The sequence below is a fragment of the Callionymus lyra genome, chromosome 9 (genome assembly GCF_982586985.1).
Source record: "Callionymus lyra chromosome 9, fCalLyr1.hap1.1, whole genome shotgun sequence".
Classification (NCBI taxonomy): domain Eukaryota; kingdom Metazoa; phylum Chordata; class Actinopteri; order Syngnathiformes; family Callionymidae; genus Callionymus; species Callionymus lyra.
The window spans coordinates 13,000,873-13,017,754 of record NC_141826.1 but is presented as its reverse complement, the minus strand read 5'-3'; the positions used below and the strand labels follow the sequence as shown (position 1 = coordinate 13,017,754).

The 16,882-nt window shown below is 37.7% G+C and overlaps 2 protein-coding genes and 1 long non-coding RNA gene across 4 annotated transcripts; all 3 read left to right on the top strand.

The window, feature by feature from the left end:
- The first annotated feature begins 1,808 nt into the window (after positions 1-1,808).
- prps1b (phosphoribosyl pyrophosphate synthetase 1B) lies at positions 1,809-10,018 on the top strand. Of its 2 annotated transcripts, none has more exons than XM_087799765.1 (7): positions 1,809-2,166; positions 5,278-5,467; positions 5,884-5,982; positions 7,513-7,637; positions 7,696-7,869; positions 8,916-9,075; positions 9,170-10,018. In XM_087799765.1, exons 1-7 carry the CDS (start codon positions 2,045-2,047, stop codon positions 9,260-9,262), a joined length of 963 nt encoding a protein of 320 aa, XP_087655891.1. In that variant the 5' UTR covers positions 1,809-2,044; the 3' UTR covers positions 9,263-10,018. The 2 variants fall into 2 exon arrangements, with proteins under 2 accessions (XP_087655891.1, XP_087655892.1); XM_087799766.1 differs by having other exon boundaries at positions 1,813-2,166; positions 5,278-5,461.
- Positions 10,019-11,010: 992 nt separating this feature from the next.
- LOC148071864 (solute carrier family 25 member 53-like) lies at positions 11,011-13,960 on the top strand. The gene is made up of 2 exons (XM_087799094.1): positions 11,011-11,123; positions 11,269-13,960. The coding sequence occupies exon 2, from the start codon at positions 11,276-11,278 to the stop codon at positions 12,110-12,112; it is 837 nt and encodes a 278-aa protein (XP_087655220.1). The 5' UTR covers positions 11,011-11,123; positions 11,269-11,275; the 3' UTR covers positions 12,113-13,960.
- Positions 13,961-14,617: 657 nt separating this feature from the next.
- LOC148071863 (uncharacterized) lies at positions 14,618-15,914 on the top strand. The gene is made up of 3 exons (XR_015712835.1): positions 14,618-14,775; positions 15,368-15,467; positions 15,675-15,914. It is a non-coding gene; the product is annotated as an uncharacterized LOC148071863 (long non-coding RNA).
- Positions 15,915-16,882: the final 968 nt, after the last annotated feature.

The window sequence follows — 16,882 nt, the reverse complement described above, 5'->3', positions numbered from 1 at the left end:
TCTGTTTGTTTGTCATCACTTTTTACTTTTAGGTGCACTCATGCAAAATGAGAGGGTTTCACAATCTTCAAGATTTATGTATCACATTATGACAAAATTGAAATTGTTAGGGTCCACCGTCAAACAAAGCCAGGTCTGCGTGTCCAGGATGTCTTTGCTAGCACCAGAGGACCAGAGAGCCAGGATGCAGCCATTCAGGATAAACGTGTGAGGAGGTTAAACAGTTGAAATGAATGCCAGGAGAAGGAACTAGATTTGATCCGTTTGACCAGAGAAACCACTTCAACGCTGGACTCGCAGACTCAGACCTCACCGAGGTGAAAACCTGAACTTGTGAGCCCCGATTCATGATGTTAGCTATTTTTTGTAGCTTCAGGGTTAACACAGTTAAAGCATGTGTTCATGTATGTATATGTGTTGTGATAGTGTTTTAGACAAGATGCGTGCCTGGTGCTATGAAAATTTAAGTGGTTGAGGTCAGATTAAATGTGCCTCACCTCATCTTAAATGGTTAGTTCACCCGAAATTCACTCATATTCTACTCCCCCTCATGTGGACTAGGGGAGGGGATTATTTTCAGAGTAATCCGTTCCTTTTTAGAGTCAGGAACTGAGAGACTGATAACTTCTGCTACAAACAAACCTAAAATATGGACTTATTTAGGTTTTTCTGAACAATTACTTATGTCGAGGCTTCAATACAAGATGATAGTTACAGACGAGCAGTGTGGAGTTATTTAGATGTTTTTAAGTGTCTTTTTGGACGAAGGTTAAGACGAAGACAATTTAGCTCCAGTCACTACATTAAAATGAACATTTTTACCTATAACTCTCAAAAGGAACAGATAATTCTCCAACCCTTAGACAACATGAGGCTGAGTAGACATGTAGTAAAATTTGAATTTGGGGTGAACTAACCCTTTAATCTTTGTTAGAAAACAAAAGTTTGCCTACATACATGTCATATTTGTGGGTGATCATCAATAACTACTCTTGCATTAGATTATTAGATTATTAGATTATTAGATTAGATTTAGATTTTTCTTTTATTAGTCCCACAAGGGGAAACAGCAGCATCAGGGGTAAACAAGAATACTGACTCCTTCAAGAAACATCTTAAAACAATTTTATTTGTTCAGGCTTTTCCTTGATTTTCTGGAACTCCTGTGTTGTTCTCAGTATTATCTTGACCTTTAAAGTATATACTTTATTGAATATTGTTTTGATTGTTTAAGCGCTTTGTTACCCTGGTCTGGAAGAGCGCTGTATAAATACAAATTACTTACTTACTTACTTACTTACAATAAGCAAATATAGAAAAATTATTAAATTAAATACGTAAATAAGAAAACAGTATAAATATATTCTATATTCAAAGACTTGTTAAATTCATAAATATACACAATTTACAATATTAACAAAAGTCCCTGTTGTTATATCCTGCTGAAGTTTTTGTTGTGGAGTCTCACGGCAGCAGGAGGGAATGAATTTGTCCCGTTTTACTTTCACATATGTCAATTATTTCCCTTAGATGTTTTAAGTTATCTTACCAGATGATTCAACTTTTTTTTCTGAGCTATTGTATTTTATTGCTTCGATTACTCTGGCGCCCCCTAGAGGACGCTCTCCTCTAACAGGGAGCTTTTTTTTTACAATCTCAAGCGTATTGTTCAATCCAAGTCTAAACACATGACCTGCATGGTGTATTGTTAAATATTAACACGTGGGACAATTTTTTATTTTTTTTCTACTTCATTTTATATCGTTTTTTTTTGTACTCACTGAATTTCCGCCGGTGACGTCACGACGCCCGTACCGCGCCTGCGCGTCGCTTCGAGAGAGGAAGAGCAGCACGCGCGCTGTGTCGGACATAATGGTGGATCGGTAGAAACACACGTTTAGCTCGAGAGTCCGCCGTCGATCCTCTTCCAGCCGGGTTGTCGTCAGCTCCTCTTCTCCCCTTTTCCGGACTGGACGCTCGACTACAAACCGCCGCCATTTCTGTCCAAAAAAAAACGACGCCCCTGGACAGCCGCAAACAAAAAATGCCAAATATCAAGATCTTCAGCGGGAGCTCTCACCCGGACCTGTCGCAGAAGATAGCAGACCGGCTGGGACTGGAGCTCGGCAAGGTCGTCACCAAGAAGTTCAGCAACCAGGAGACCTGGTGAGGTGTTCGCTGAAGCTAACCTTAGCTAGGATGAGATGCCAGGCTAGCATAACGTTCTTAGCTGCGCAGTGAGAACGTGTGGCGCTCACATGGCTGAGGGTTTTTATGACGTCATGTTTAAGCGTTAATATCTTATTGACCTTTGACATCTTCTCCTTGTGGCACATGATGGAAGCGTGAGTAAAGTGTGGTGTTTATGAAAGCAAACCCCGCTTCACTTTAATAAAGAACACATGCATTTTGTTTTATACAAAAGTGAAATTAAATGACCAAATATTTTAAATCCACTGGACAAATACTATTTTATTATTTATTTTATATTATTATTTTATTTTTAATACAAAACATTACACGATTGGACAAAATACTAGAATAAATGGGATTACGTATTGATGGTAATAATGTATATATTCATTTATTTAATGCACATAAAAAGGTCGTTTTCCAAAACTGGTGGTAATTAAATACAAAAAAAAAGAAGTTAGGAAGATGTTCCCACCACTGTCGCTTATATATATACAAATTACTTACTGTAATAAATACTTTATTGTTTTACCCAGAGCAGATTTATGTGTCTTTAAAGGGCAACTTATGTCAAACTCCAACTTTCCTGACTCATTCACATGTTGACATTTTCCTCTGGTGTTTTGAAGTTATTTATTCATTAAAGTTCTCCCGTCTTAAATCTTAGTGAAGGAGAGGTTACGAGAGCAGATTCCATTATGACATAATTGTGCTTCAACCCTTGATGTTTGGACCAATCGCAGCAGAGTGGGTGTGGTTAATAAGATTTCATTTCCAGTGAACCGTTTTCAGTGGGCGGGGCTTAAGCACATTTTCTAATGTAAATATTTCAATGAAAAGAGGGTTTAGTACATACTGATGATACAAGTCCAAAGATCTATTTAAGGGACGTTTAAATAAACACATTAGTTGCCCTTTAAGAAACATTTACATTCTCAAAAAAACATTTTCCTACCTCAGGCTTAAATCCATTTGAGTATTTTTTGTGACCGCAGTGTCATTATTGAAAAAGCATATGTATGTATCCTAACAGGATTCCTACAGATCCTTAAAAATACTTGGATAAAAATTAAGCATTAAAATGTGTTTTAATCCAAAAGTCTTAAAAATGTCAAGTCATTAATATTAAGATGTAAGGGGTAGTCAATCCAACCAACTTTTTTTCTTCATTGCTGAAAGCAGAACCAGGCAACAAATAAGGGGAAGTCAAGGAAAGATTTTTTTAGTGGACTTAAAAATTCATGTGATCTTGAGAAAACGTTTGAGTGAAATCATCCCTGAACCTTTCTTATTGATTTTTTTTTTTTCCTTCTAATTTTTGGTTGTTTTTGTCGTAAATTGAATTTCAAATTATATTTAAAATAGTATTTAATTAAACTTGCCTCAAGCTTTAAGGAAACCTGCTTAAACACACCAAACCAATTTATTTTATTGGAGCGCGTGCAATCAGTCAACATTAACACTGTTTCTTTTTTTAATGAGTCAAATAAAACCTTGAATGACAGGTAGGTGCTGGATAGAAGCCAACAAATATCACCTCAGAATGACTGCGCCTAGCAACGTTGTTGGCGAGCTAGGCTAGCAATTACACAATTTAGTTTATTTTTATTCACTTTCTGTTTTAGAACGCTTGAGAAATACAGTTTCAGACTACTGTGTGTTACAGGCTGGTACGGTTGAGCTTAATGGAATCATTTTAAATGTATGTGTAGTTTTATCTTGCCCTTTAAAGTATATACTTTATTGAGTATTGTTTTGATTGTTTAAGCGCTTTGTGACCCTGGTCTGGAAAAGCGCTATACAAATAAAAAATTACTCACTTACTTACTTATATGGAAAGTTGGCTGCTTGAGACCTGAAAAAAACATACAGTATCAAAGGCAATATTTTAATAATTTAATTTAAAATGTGTAAAAAAAAAAAAACTAATTGATTTTAAAAAGTTTCGAGATGTATCGTATGTGGGGAAATTACTATCAATAAATGTTGATTTTTATCCGTGGTAACACTCGCATTATGTAATTTACTTATCTTGGGTTAAAAGTTTTGATCCTTTAAATGCATTTGCAAACAAGTATTTTTTTTTTTCTTTCTGTTTGAAGGAAAAATCTCCCAATTAAGTAAGCCATTTATATTTGTATAACGCTTAAACGCCTTCATTCTCACGATGGGATGAATTCAAAGTTTAAAATTGAAACGTACTTTGGCATGAAATTGGGTTGTGTCAATATTCCGTCTCCAAAATATGTTTGTTATTCAGCGAAAAGTCAAGACTGACAGGTTTTTCTGTTTGATTAGTCTTAATTAAATGCTCTCTTCTAAATGAAGAACAAACATCCTTTAAGCCAGCTTAAGAATTTATGCATAGAAAAACATCTACCGTATTTTCCGACCATAAGTCGCAGTTTTTGTCATAGTTTGGCCAGGGGTGCGACTTATGTGTGAAATTATTAACCCATTACTACCGATATATCATTTCACATGTTATTTTCACATGAACCGCAAGAGGGCGCTCTAGGCCTGTGTTGATAATTTCGACGTAGAAGAGGAAGCGCCGCATCTTCTACCTCCCGAATTAGCGGAGTTGTTTAAACGTGACACCGCTGATGAAGATATCATTGGATTTAAGTTATTTGGAGTTACACGGATGGTTTGGTAAACTTCTTAGCATGTTATTTATGCTATAGTTATCTGAATAACTCTTAATATGTTACGTTAACATACCAGGCACGTTCTCAGTTGTGTCGTGTAACGTAAGCTTACCGTACAATTATTCAGCCTGTTGTTGCCTCTATTTTTATTTTAAATTGCCTTTCAAGATGACATGTCTGTTCTTGGTGTTGGATTTTATCAAATAAATTTCCCCCAAAAATGTGACTTTTACTCCGGAGCGACTTATAGTCCGGAAAATACGGTATATTCACACGTTTCTGTGTCAAAGTTCCTGTTTTTTTCTCTCGTACGTCATTACCTGCTTGGGACACTTAGCCCTGTTTGCGAGGCCTCATCCGTCTTGTTCCTGTCCAGGCTCGGTCAACCGGGCCCCTCTAAGTGTTGTTTGTCTTCTCGCCCCTGACTTGACAGCGTGGAGATTGGAGAGAGCGTCCGAGGCGAGGACGTCTACATCGTGCAGAGCGGCTGCGGCGAGATCAACGACAACTTGATGGAGCTGCTGATAATGATAAACGCCTGCAAGATCGCCTCGGCGTCCCGGGTCAGCGCCGTCATCCCCTGCTTCCCGTACGCCCGGCAGGACAAGAAGGACAAGGTGGGGGTGAGGGATATCTGTCTAATTACTTCAGTCATGCCCATTTGCCATTTTTTTTTCATCGCTGGAAGACGCCCCGCCGCCATCAACGCGACCCCCTCCCCTCCTCCCCCTCCACGAGGCATTTTTACTTTTTACTTGCTGCTTTTCATCACATGTTCAATTGCTATCCATTTGCAGTTCTTGTCCATCGCATGATGTTTAACCCGTTTCTGATGCATTTTCTTTGTTGATAATATTCGTCACTTGATTATGTGAAACAGTAGAGCGTTGTATGATCTGGTTTTATCCTTCGAACGTTGCCGTTTTCTTCCGACAACCTCCTTTGATCGCGAAGCTAGTGTGGGATTATTTATAGAAACCAGTCATGCCTGCCTCTTGACTTTTCCCCCGTGACTGAACGGATCCATTTTCTTCTGCAGAGTCGAGCCCCCATCTCGGCCAAGTTGGTCGCCAACATGCTGTCGGTGTCTGGAGCCGATCATATCATCACCATGGACCTGCATGCCTCGCAGATACAGGTGAGCAACACAATAATAATAATAAAAATAATAAATGTGCCCTTGTGGGACCAATAAAGGGAAATTCTATCTAAAAAAATAGTGTGTTATTGTTTTCATTTAATCAAATACTTAAGTTAATTATAAATAAAATGCAAAATGATATATGGTTTTGTTTTCGTCCTGCACTAATATTACGTTGGTTTATCCTGATTCTATATTCTTCTGCATATTCAATCTAATGTTAACACAGATTTAACATAAACGGATGTGGCTTCGTGGGAAAGTTAACAAGCATAATCTTTCATTGATTGATTTATTTTTTGTTTCAGCGACATAGTTTAATGTAGTCCAATGGAGGGGCACAGTAGGAAATCGTAAACATAAGTTTGACTGTACATTATCATATGCAGAGTAGAAACAAAACCTTGGAATCTGTTTTAAATGAGACTGTGAATCTAAACGTATTGCAAAACCAATCCATGCATGTTTGATAACATAGTCTTCAATTGTTGCAGGAATCCATCAAAATACTGTTATAATATTTGCCTCATCAGAGCATATTTTCTAAGATGTTTCCTTCAATCTGCTCTTTCAATTGCTGACATTTGGGCAATAATTGTTATATGATGTACACTGGGTTGAAACCCAAATTACTACCACTTAAGACCTGATGGATTTCTTTATATATATTTATATATATATTTGGCATCAGGTAGATTTTCCGTCAACTTTGTAAAGCGGAACAATTTCGGGGGGAAAATATTTTCAACGCTCTCGATACAGAAGTGACTCATCCAAATCAGGAATGCAAACTTTCATAACTAAGCCTTTGGTGACTAACAATAAGCTATTAAACATGCAGCACATGACACTAAATTCATATCACGAGCACGTGACTTTAAAAAGTTGATATAGCAGCGCCATCTTGTGGACAGAGCAGGTAAAGCACATTTCGGCAACGTGAAAATTGCTGCATCAAAGTCATTCCTTAGCATTTGTACATGTTTAATAGTAAGGTAAGGTAAAACTTAGTTAAAAAGAATATATGTATACAATATGTATGTATTAAAATATGAATATACTGTTTTTCTTAACTTTTATATTTTTATCTGTAGGTAGAACTTTATTGATCCCTCCTTCGGGAAATGTTATTTTCCAAATTATCCACAGCAAATACAGCAATTTTTCAATATATATATATATATATATATATTTTAATATATTTAATAATTTTGCTCAACGGTTGCCTCAGAGTGGCACAAACATAAAATTGCAACGAAGTGCTTTTCTGCCATTGACCCGAACAAATGTTTTAAATTTGGCTTGCTATCTACTGATGATGTAAAATAAAGTTTTACCTTACCTTACCTTACTGATGTCAATAATCAACAGAGAAAATGATGTCAACAAACCAACCGTTCGTCAGCAGGAGCCGAACAATGGTTTAAAGTGTGTTATTGGATTAAATGACCTCATGCGTGTGTGTGTCAGCTGGTGGTCATTTCTGCTGACCAACGACCCCTTGTCATGGTTGCTTCTCCATTCCAGGGTTTCTTCGACATCCCCGTGGATAACCTGTACGCAGAGCCGGCCGTTCTAAAGTGGATCAAAGAAAACATACCGGAGTGGAAGAACTGCACCATCGTCTCGCCAGACGCAGGAGGCGCTAAAAGGCAAGTGTAGCCGAGGGACCGACTTTGTTCAACCCTTAACCGATTTGTCGCTCCGCAGGGTCACCTCCATCGCAGACCGGCTAAATGTAGACTTCGCTCTCATTCACAAGGAGAGGAAAAAGGCAAATGAGGTCGACCGCATGGTGCTCGTCGGGGATGTGAAGGATCGAGTTGCTATACTGGTCGACGACATGGCGGACACCTGCGGTACCGTCTGCCACGCCGCTGACAAGTGAGTGACGCGGTGGAGCGTGACGAGCTTAAAGTCAGGAGTCTATTTATAAAAGTGATTTAACTTTTGACCTGCAAAAGAAGCAAACTGATGTGGTTATTACATTTATAGGGGTTTTGAACCAATTCGCGGCATCACATGTAGAAATACAAATCAATATATATATTTTTTTTTAAGATATTTGTTTATTGATTTTTTACATAAAACAATAAGTACAGCTCAACAGCTTAAATGGAATGATACATAGAAAATAGATAATAATAAAAGAAAATAAAAAATATGAAAGAAGAAAGAAGGGAAATAACATTTTTGCCGCTGTACAAATAAAAGTATACATATATATAAATCAATATATTTTGAATCTAAAATTTGGTGATTAATCTTTTTATGTTGTTGAGGTTAATTCCATTTGTGATTCCTCCCTTTTATATTCTATGTGAGACATGTGTGAACGCAGTGAGTTTGTTTTTCCCTCTGATTTGTGTCTTCAATTCTTCTCGTTTTATTTTGTCCACGTGTGGTTTTTTTGCAAGGAAATGATGCAAACGACCTTATTTCCTGTTTAAGTTGACAATTAAAAAAAATGTTTTGCGTCAAGAAAAACCACAGCATATTCATTTATTGATTCTCACAGGACCTGCTGAACTTTATGTTGTTCCTTATCTTCCTTTTTTTTTTAAATGGTTTTTAAGATTCTTTGAGGACATGTAGTTTTCACATGCAACTGTGCTCTCACTTCCTGAGAAATTCCAAGAGTAAAGTCAATCACCTCCATGACTACGGAGGTAGATTTGTTTCTCTTTTTTAATTCAATTATTTATACATGTAAATTAATATAATAGTAATAATAATGACTGTAAGATGCAAATGTACCACCACAATATGCCCCAAACACAAAACAAATGTTAATTCAATTGAATAATGAAACAAAATCTACCCTGATCCAAGACCACAAATGTAATAAAGTTCTTTATAAGATCAATATTAAGCTCTCATTGTAGCTTTGGATCAGACCTCATGACAGAGTATTTAATCATCTGTCGTAGGTTAATCTCAGCCGGTGCCACCAAGGTGTACGCCATCCTCACCCACGGTATCTTCTCCGGCCCGGCCATCTCGCGCATCAACAACGCCTGCTTCGAGGCCGTCGTGGTGACCAACACCATTCCTCAGGAAGAAAAGATGAAGCATTGTTCCAAAATCCAGGTCGGTACTTGACATTTTTGAACAGTTTACGCTGTGTTTTTTTGTTTTGTTTGTTGGCCGCTTTAAATCCACTTCCTCTGTCGTGTCTCGCCAGGTGATCGACATCTCCATGATCCTCGCCGAGGCCATCCGTAGGACTCACAACGGAGAGTCTGTGTCGTATTTGTTCAGCCACGTCCCGTTGTAACGACTGATGTTCCTCCCTGCAAAAGTGCTGTTACACCAAAACACACTCAGTCCAAAACCCCCCCACCCCCCCTGAGAAGTATAGCTAACCTCGTTACTCGTGTCCTACCTTTTCACACAGCAGTGTGTCCCTGATTTGCACACACCAAAGTCGACAAGTTATGCAGTTGCTTCAATGTACACGGATGATTTGTAGCTTGTCCAGTTCATCTCCCCTTTTCGTGGGGATTTTCAAAAGGTTCAATCAAACTTGAGAGTTCAGTGAAAGGTCGACGACCCGGACGGAAGACCTCCCCCTCTGTTACATTTTTTTTTTTTTTTTTTAGTCTAGTCTTTCTTGTTGACTCTGCGTCTGAAAGAGTATACTTATGAAGTGAATGTGTAGTGAAATAGTTTACAGTGCCACTGAAGCTCCACTCAACCAAGAGTGCCTCAAAAGTGTGAAAGGCTAGTTTTGATTTCTTTTTCTTTTTTTTATGGCGTTTTATTTTTTCCTCAGCTGATGGAAAGTTGCCTCAGGTTAACTCTGTGAAGATTCTTTCGACTCTTGAGGTGCACTCCTTGAGTGGGGTTTGCCCGGCTTCAGTGTGTGACAGATCCCGTGTGGTTTTGGCTCTCTGCTGGCTGGAGCTTCCTTATACAACATGCACCTGCTTTTCTGTGCGTATTGTAAATGTTTTTTTGTTTTTTTTTTTAGTTGAATCCACCAGTAACCTGAGGATGTGTTCTTAATAAAACTGAATGTTACATTTTACAACTGCCTTTTGTTTTTATTGATCGCACTTCTTCAACATTGACTCCTTGGAAACAAATCTGCCCCGATATACTTTAATCATTTAAATCCTACTGAAAACTATATATATATATATATATATATAGTGTTTTTAAAAGTTTTCAAATCTTAAATGGTATCGATTACATATGTTTACTCAGGTTTTCTGTCATATAAGTTGATTGAGAACACTAAATTGTGATTGTAAATGTTTGTTTCTGGGTGACCTGGAACAGACATGCAGTATATATAAATATATATATTATATATTTTGTTTTCAGTCTATAAAGCCTGATAATTGATTAAATCGAGTCGACTCGAATTTATAACGAGTCAATAAAGGTATAGCTATTTTACCTTTTTTATTTTCATTTAATTCTGTTTGTAAAATTAGCGAAAAACTCGTATAAAGATTATAATTATTACGAAAATTTTATTCGCATCTTTGTGGTGTTTGTGTGTCCTTATAAATGTCCGTATAAATATTATGTTTGCTAGTGAAAACCTTGATGGTGTGGTTAATTAAGAAGAAAGAAAAAGTATGTATATAAATGTATAGAAATAATAACTTGGTTGTTAATTATATCTATTCCTTTAAAATGTTTTTGAATACAACTTTCTATTCTGAAAAATATTACAAATATAAAAACCATTTGTGTGGGTTTCTTTGCTTTTACTTTGTACAAATGTCGTTACTGTTTCGAGAACAAAAACAAAATAAATACATATTTGTTCAAGCCATGCAAAAGAGAAATTGGATTTTTATTTTCAATCGAATTAAATGAAAAAAGGTCTGCAACGTCTCAAGCGAGGAAACAAGCGCGCACAGGATGTATGTTTGACTGACACATGAATCGTACAATGACAGTCGGTCCTACGCCAGTCGCTCGAGCCAATCAGGGGAGGAGGGCGGGACTTGAAGCACCGGCAGATTACCGTTCCATCTTGACGCCATTACGAAGCACCTTCTGCAGATTATACACAAGACAAGCAAAATACTCTTTCATTCGGAATGTTTTATTCCCGAGGATAAATAACCAGGTGGAATCCTGGTTTATCCTAATTTTTTTTCCAGGAGCCATCTTTGCAAGTAAGTCATTTATATTCTGGTTTGTTTTTCCTTTAAATGCTTCAATACCTTCTGAGTTTTAAATACAAATGATGAAGTGAATTAAACTCTATGTCTCATCATCTTTTCTTGTATTTAAGAGTACTTTCGGTTTTATTTTCTGTAGATTCAAGATGTCAGGGGATCATAAAAAGGAGGGTCGTTTCCAGAGCTACGTGCACGGAGGGACCTCCAGTCTCCTCTCCACCCTGCCCACCCTGGTGGTCTTCCCCGTGTACAAGACCGTCTTCCGCCAGCAGATCCACAACAGCCCCATCCCCACGGCGGTGGGCCAGCTCTACAAGGAGGGGCCGCTGAAGCTCTACAGGGGGGTGGCCCCTCCCTTAGTGATGAGGACCCTGAACGGTACCCTGCTCTTCGGCCTCCAGGACACCTTCCAGCTCCGCCTCTCCTCCCTGCCCCTCGCTCCGTCGGCGCTGCCCGCCCTGGCCGGGCTTGCCGCGGGCGTGGTCGAGGCCCTGGTCTTCGCGCCCTTCGAGCGGGTCCAGAATGTCCTCCAGAACGGCCAGAACGACCGGCGCCTCCCGTCCCTCAAGAGCGTCCTCCTGGCGCTGCGATCCCGGAGCCTCCCGTCCGGGTTCTACCGGGCCCTGGCGCCCATGACGGCTCGCAACGCCCTCGGCAGCTCGCTGTACTTCGGCCTGAAGGGCCCCGCGTGCGGCTTCGTGGCGGCTCAGGGGTTCTCGCCGGCGCTCTCGTCCTTCGTGTCCGGGGCCATGATCTCCATGGTGGTCAGCTTGACTCTGTACCCCCTCAGTGTGCTGGTGGCGAGCATGCAGGCTAATGTTGGCGGGGAGACCCAAGGGGTCTTGACCTGCTGGAGGGCGTTGTGGAAGTCCAGGAATCGGAGCGTGGCTCTGCTGTACCGGGGCGGCTCCTTGGTCATCCTTCGGTCCTGCATCACCTGGGGGATCACGACGGCCATCTATGACCGGCAGAAGAAAGGATGAGTCGACTGATCGTGTCTTAGACAAGCGTCTTCACTGCCTTTTTTGATGCTGTGAAAAATCACCAAAAATACAGCTAATGCATCCCAGCATCACATCACACATCTTCAAGGGCTAGTCGTTAAAAAAATCATTATCTGGATTTGGAATACTCTATTTTTTGCTTTCCAGGATCATCCATTTTTACTAGGCATCATCCTGATCAAGATACGCTGTTTTTCTAAGCAAATCCAGTTTACAAGTGCTCTAAATATATCCAAACAAGAGGAATGAAATCATTTACTTTCTCTTTCTGTTCAGCACTAAATGACTGGTATCCGGTGGGTTGGGACCACTTCTGTAAAATGTTGCGTGGGTTTCATTTTTATACAATAGTGGGTAAAAAAAATAACATAAATATCCACTTCTACAGCAAATGTTTAACTAACATATAAAGGCATAATCTCCGTTTTTACAAAATGAAGAATTTTCAGGGATGTTATTTACAGTAATTATATATATATGTTATATATTTTTTTTACTATTTTACCAATACAAACCAATGAAGGAGAGAAATATTTTATTTGAATGTCTTATTCAACTATGCAGTGGGGCCTGTTGTTCGAAGATAATCCCTGGATTTCGGTTAATAGATCGTATTTAATCTTGAAAATGTGTTGTTAAGAAGGGATCCTGAAATCAGGATCATGAACTCCAAGCCTAGTCCTGAGGGAAAACCTTTTAGTAGGATCTGGATAACTTTGATCCGACAAGATGAATTTCAGGATGGAAACATTTTAAAATACTTTATTGTATTTATATATTGAACTTGATTTGTTACACTTTGATTGCAATAATGACGTTTATAAAAGTAGACATAGGCTACCATTTAAGCCTTTAAGTAATAATAAGAAAGTAAATATTAAATGAAATTCGTTTTTATTATGTTAGATGATTTTATTTAAGTAAAATTAAATAAAAATGAACTTGTCCCAATGAAATAAACCCCTAGAATTAAATAACAAACAAACATTTTATATTCAATACTTGTGCCCTTTATCAATGTAGATTAATGAATGAAAAACATTCTTTATTTTGTTTTTAAAGTGTCCCAAGGGATCAACGAAGTTCTATCTTTCTATCAATATCTCTATTATATATAAAATATCGCCAATAAATGTGTTTATGTATATTTATAATTTTCTTACAGCTAACATTAAAGTAAAACGGTTACCTGATCCTGGATGTTAAAATTGTTTTCAGTTTGAATCCAGATAAAAAGTGTCCTCGTGATATGCATGTATAAAATGGTGCTAATGTGAGATTTTCCATGTATTCTGAGAGTGGAGATCAAAATATGTGCGCCTCAAGCGTTTGTCTACAACAAGAAGAACATGTTGTGTTTGTCTTTTACTGTAATTTAACAGAACAGAACTAGGATTGCTGCAATAGCCTGGAGCGGGATTGTAAACAGTGTGATAACCAAATATGTGCATTTACATGTTTAAATCTGCCTTTTAATTATCAGATGATTCAGGGAAATGGACTTTTTTCGTTTCTCATCACGTTGCCTTTGTTGTGGTGGGAAAGTGCAATATTAGTGAAGTAAAGACTGGATAACTATGAAAACATGGGTGAACGTATGCAGATACAATGGTTTACCTCAATCTAGCCCTTTGATAAGTATTTATTTTTACTTCTATTATTTGCCTCATCTTATGGAGATCAGAGCAGATGTTTTGGGTTTGTTTAACTCTCTTTCTTTCCCTTTCATTTCTGCTCTGAATCCTCACACAAGTTTTTCAATGACTCAGGTGGAGTTTCTAACATGTAGCCTATACTTCTGAAAACTTTCTGTGAATTGAAAATCGTTTATCAATAAATAATGTCGGAAATGAAATCCGGAAATGTCCTTTTTTATTCATAATCTTTTAAAATGAAGTGTTACGCTTTGTCCACTAGAGGTCAGTGTTTTGGTATAAACGTAGCGATAGCTACGTGTGTATTGTTACGTGTATAATGTCGGAAAAGTTTACAAAGAAATATAATGTTTATCTTTTAGGGCGACAGATTGAATTTATATATATATATATATATATATATATATATATTGATTGCATGTTGTTATAGTAAATCAATATTTCCAATTGTATTATTAATAATAAATACTAAATATATTTATAAAACTTTAGCTAAAGGTTTCTTTTCTTTCTAAAAATGTTCTCAAAAAAAAGTGTGTTGTTTACAATTGTAACATTTTTTTAATAGGTAGAAATAGTAAATACAAGAAAAAATAGACAACAATTATCATAAAATAAAAGCAGGAAAGGAATAAAAACTGATTTAAGAAAAGTAACTTAAGCAGATTATTGTTGGTTTCAACACTAAAAATAAGTTAAAAGAACTAAAGTTGGTCGTTGTAAAAACAACGCCTACGTTCCTCTGTGTGTTCTGCAGAAGAAAAAAACGATCATCTTTGCGTGCAGGTACATGTGTTGGCATTGTGGCGAACAGAACCTGTTCCTACTCCTCCCGAGCTTGGGCGGCCAATAGCAGTGCAGATTCCTTGCCCACATTGGCATTCAGAAAAGGGCGTACGGGTTCTATTTAAACCGTTGGATTTGCCCCGGATTTCACAATCCTGTTTAACCGGCGCAAGAATGTCCGACTGCTGCAGCGAACAGAAGGTAAAAATGGTCTTTTTGTTTTGTCAACACAAGAGTTATTCGTAGCTTCTAGGAAACACTATTTATGTCACACTTGTCGTGGGTAGATATGTTTTATGAACATAAATGACTGATTATCTAGTTCCGGGTGTAAAACTTTTGCAAGGAGGGTCTCTACTCTGAATCTCAGATGGATGACCAAGCTGTTCAATTTATCTATACAGACCCAAGACTCTTTTTCTCTCTCTCTCTTTTTCTCTCTCTCTTTTTCTAGTCTCGCACCCTTCTGTTATTGACTCGGTTCGTGGCTCTATAGGGTGGGGCATGTTCTGAATCTTACTAAGAAGAGAGCCCTGCATTCTGGCTCAGCTCTATTTTTAAACAATGCCTTTCACATCCATTCAAATCCGACTGGGTGGTGTCGATTGTTTTTTTCTGCTCTCGCAGAGATTGCAAAATAGAAATAGTGCCATTTTTGTAAAATGCTGAAGTAAGTGTTCTGCAGTAATAGCAGTCTCAGATAAAGTAAAAAGTATATTTATATTCATGTTTGGTATCAGTTTGTGAGCCTGTTGTGTGTACTTTGTGTTATCATATCTCTCTCTTGATAAAGGAGGTGCCAGCCAAAGTGAGGGAGGAGGTGGAGAAATTCTGCACGAAAAAACTGAAACACACTACTACCGAGGAAAAGAACTACAAACCTACTAAGGAGGGTAAGTCATGGAAGATAGGAACACATGCAGATTGTTGAAGCCAAATATAAAAGAATATTTCATGTTGTGTTAAACTTGAGTTGAACAAATAAAAGTCAATGACTTGTAAATGAGTGTTAATAATATATATTTTTCTCTTCCTTTTTTTTTTATTGTACCTTTCGGCCTCGTTATATCTCATGTCCATGTTCTTATCGTTTCACTCAGATATTGAAGCGGAAAAGAATGAAAAGAAAACCCAGGCAGACTGCAAAATGAAAAATTGAATCATGAGGGAACATCTCTCAACGTTCATGAGAATTGTTTTTTTTTTTTCTTTTCTTTAAAAAAAAAAAAAAAATGTATTTGATGGTTAACTTGAGGCACCTCCCTCAAAATATTTCAACACTGACAAAATTTGTCGTTGACATTTTTGTGTTGACGATTTAATAAAAAACATGAAACTGCGTTTATTGTTGCGTTGTTTTTTTAAAAGATATTTAAGAATTTAATATAAGAATTTTTAATACAATGAGTCGTCATTTGTCCAGCAGTGAAACCTTCAATATAACTTCATTTTCCTTCCATAAGAAGAATCTATGTTTAACAATGGATTTGTCAATATCCTCCTGGAACAGTCGATTTCCTCCCAAACTCCAAGGCATCCGCGGAGAGCAAGGTCCGACCCTCCCTGCTGAAGCTGGATATGCGGAAGAAGACGAGACGAGACAAGACGAGACGAGTTCACTCAATTAACTTACTGATTCATCAACGGGTTTTTTATTAAAGTCACAAAACTAAACCAGATAAGCCAACGACTGTTTCGGTCTGCGACTTTCTCATGGGATTCTATCCATAGCTAATATTTTCTCTCCCAATAAACACTCTTAGGTACTTTTGGCGAAACAAGCCCAACAGGTTTTTCTTCAGTATCATTGCAACTTTACACTCGCATACAAAAACACACCCTAGTCAACCAAAAAAGTTTTTGGTTGCATTTAGGCCAATTGTTATACTTTTATAAAGGAAAGCTGGAAACAAAGCAAGACAGTTAAACACTAGCAATGACTCAAAATACTCAGTTTATGCTCAGTATCTTGGTTGGAATACACCGGGTTGTCAGGTTCTTATGATTGCAAAGTTACAAAGATGTTTTAACCTCCGTGGTTATGTAACATAATGCAATGAAATCTACAAGATTTTGCTTATAAAAGATGAATTAGAAAGGTAACTGAATTAAGGGGATTGGGTAGATGAGTTGTACAGAGAGGAAAATGCATTTATTTTCATTTCAAACACTGAATTTATTTTCAAGTATAACTATAGAGGCTTAACCGTGAACAAGAAACCTCACTTTCATGTCTAAAAAATGTTAAATTGGCATGGGAAGCACAAGACTCTAGAAACAAAGCTATGTTCAAAAAAAATAATTTCTT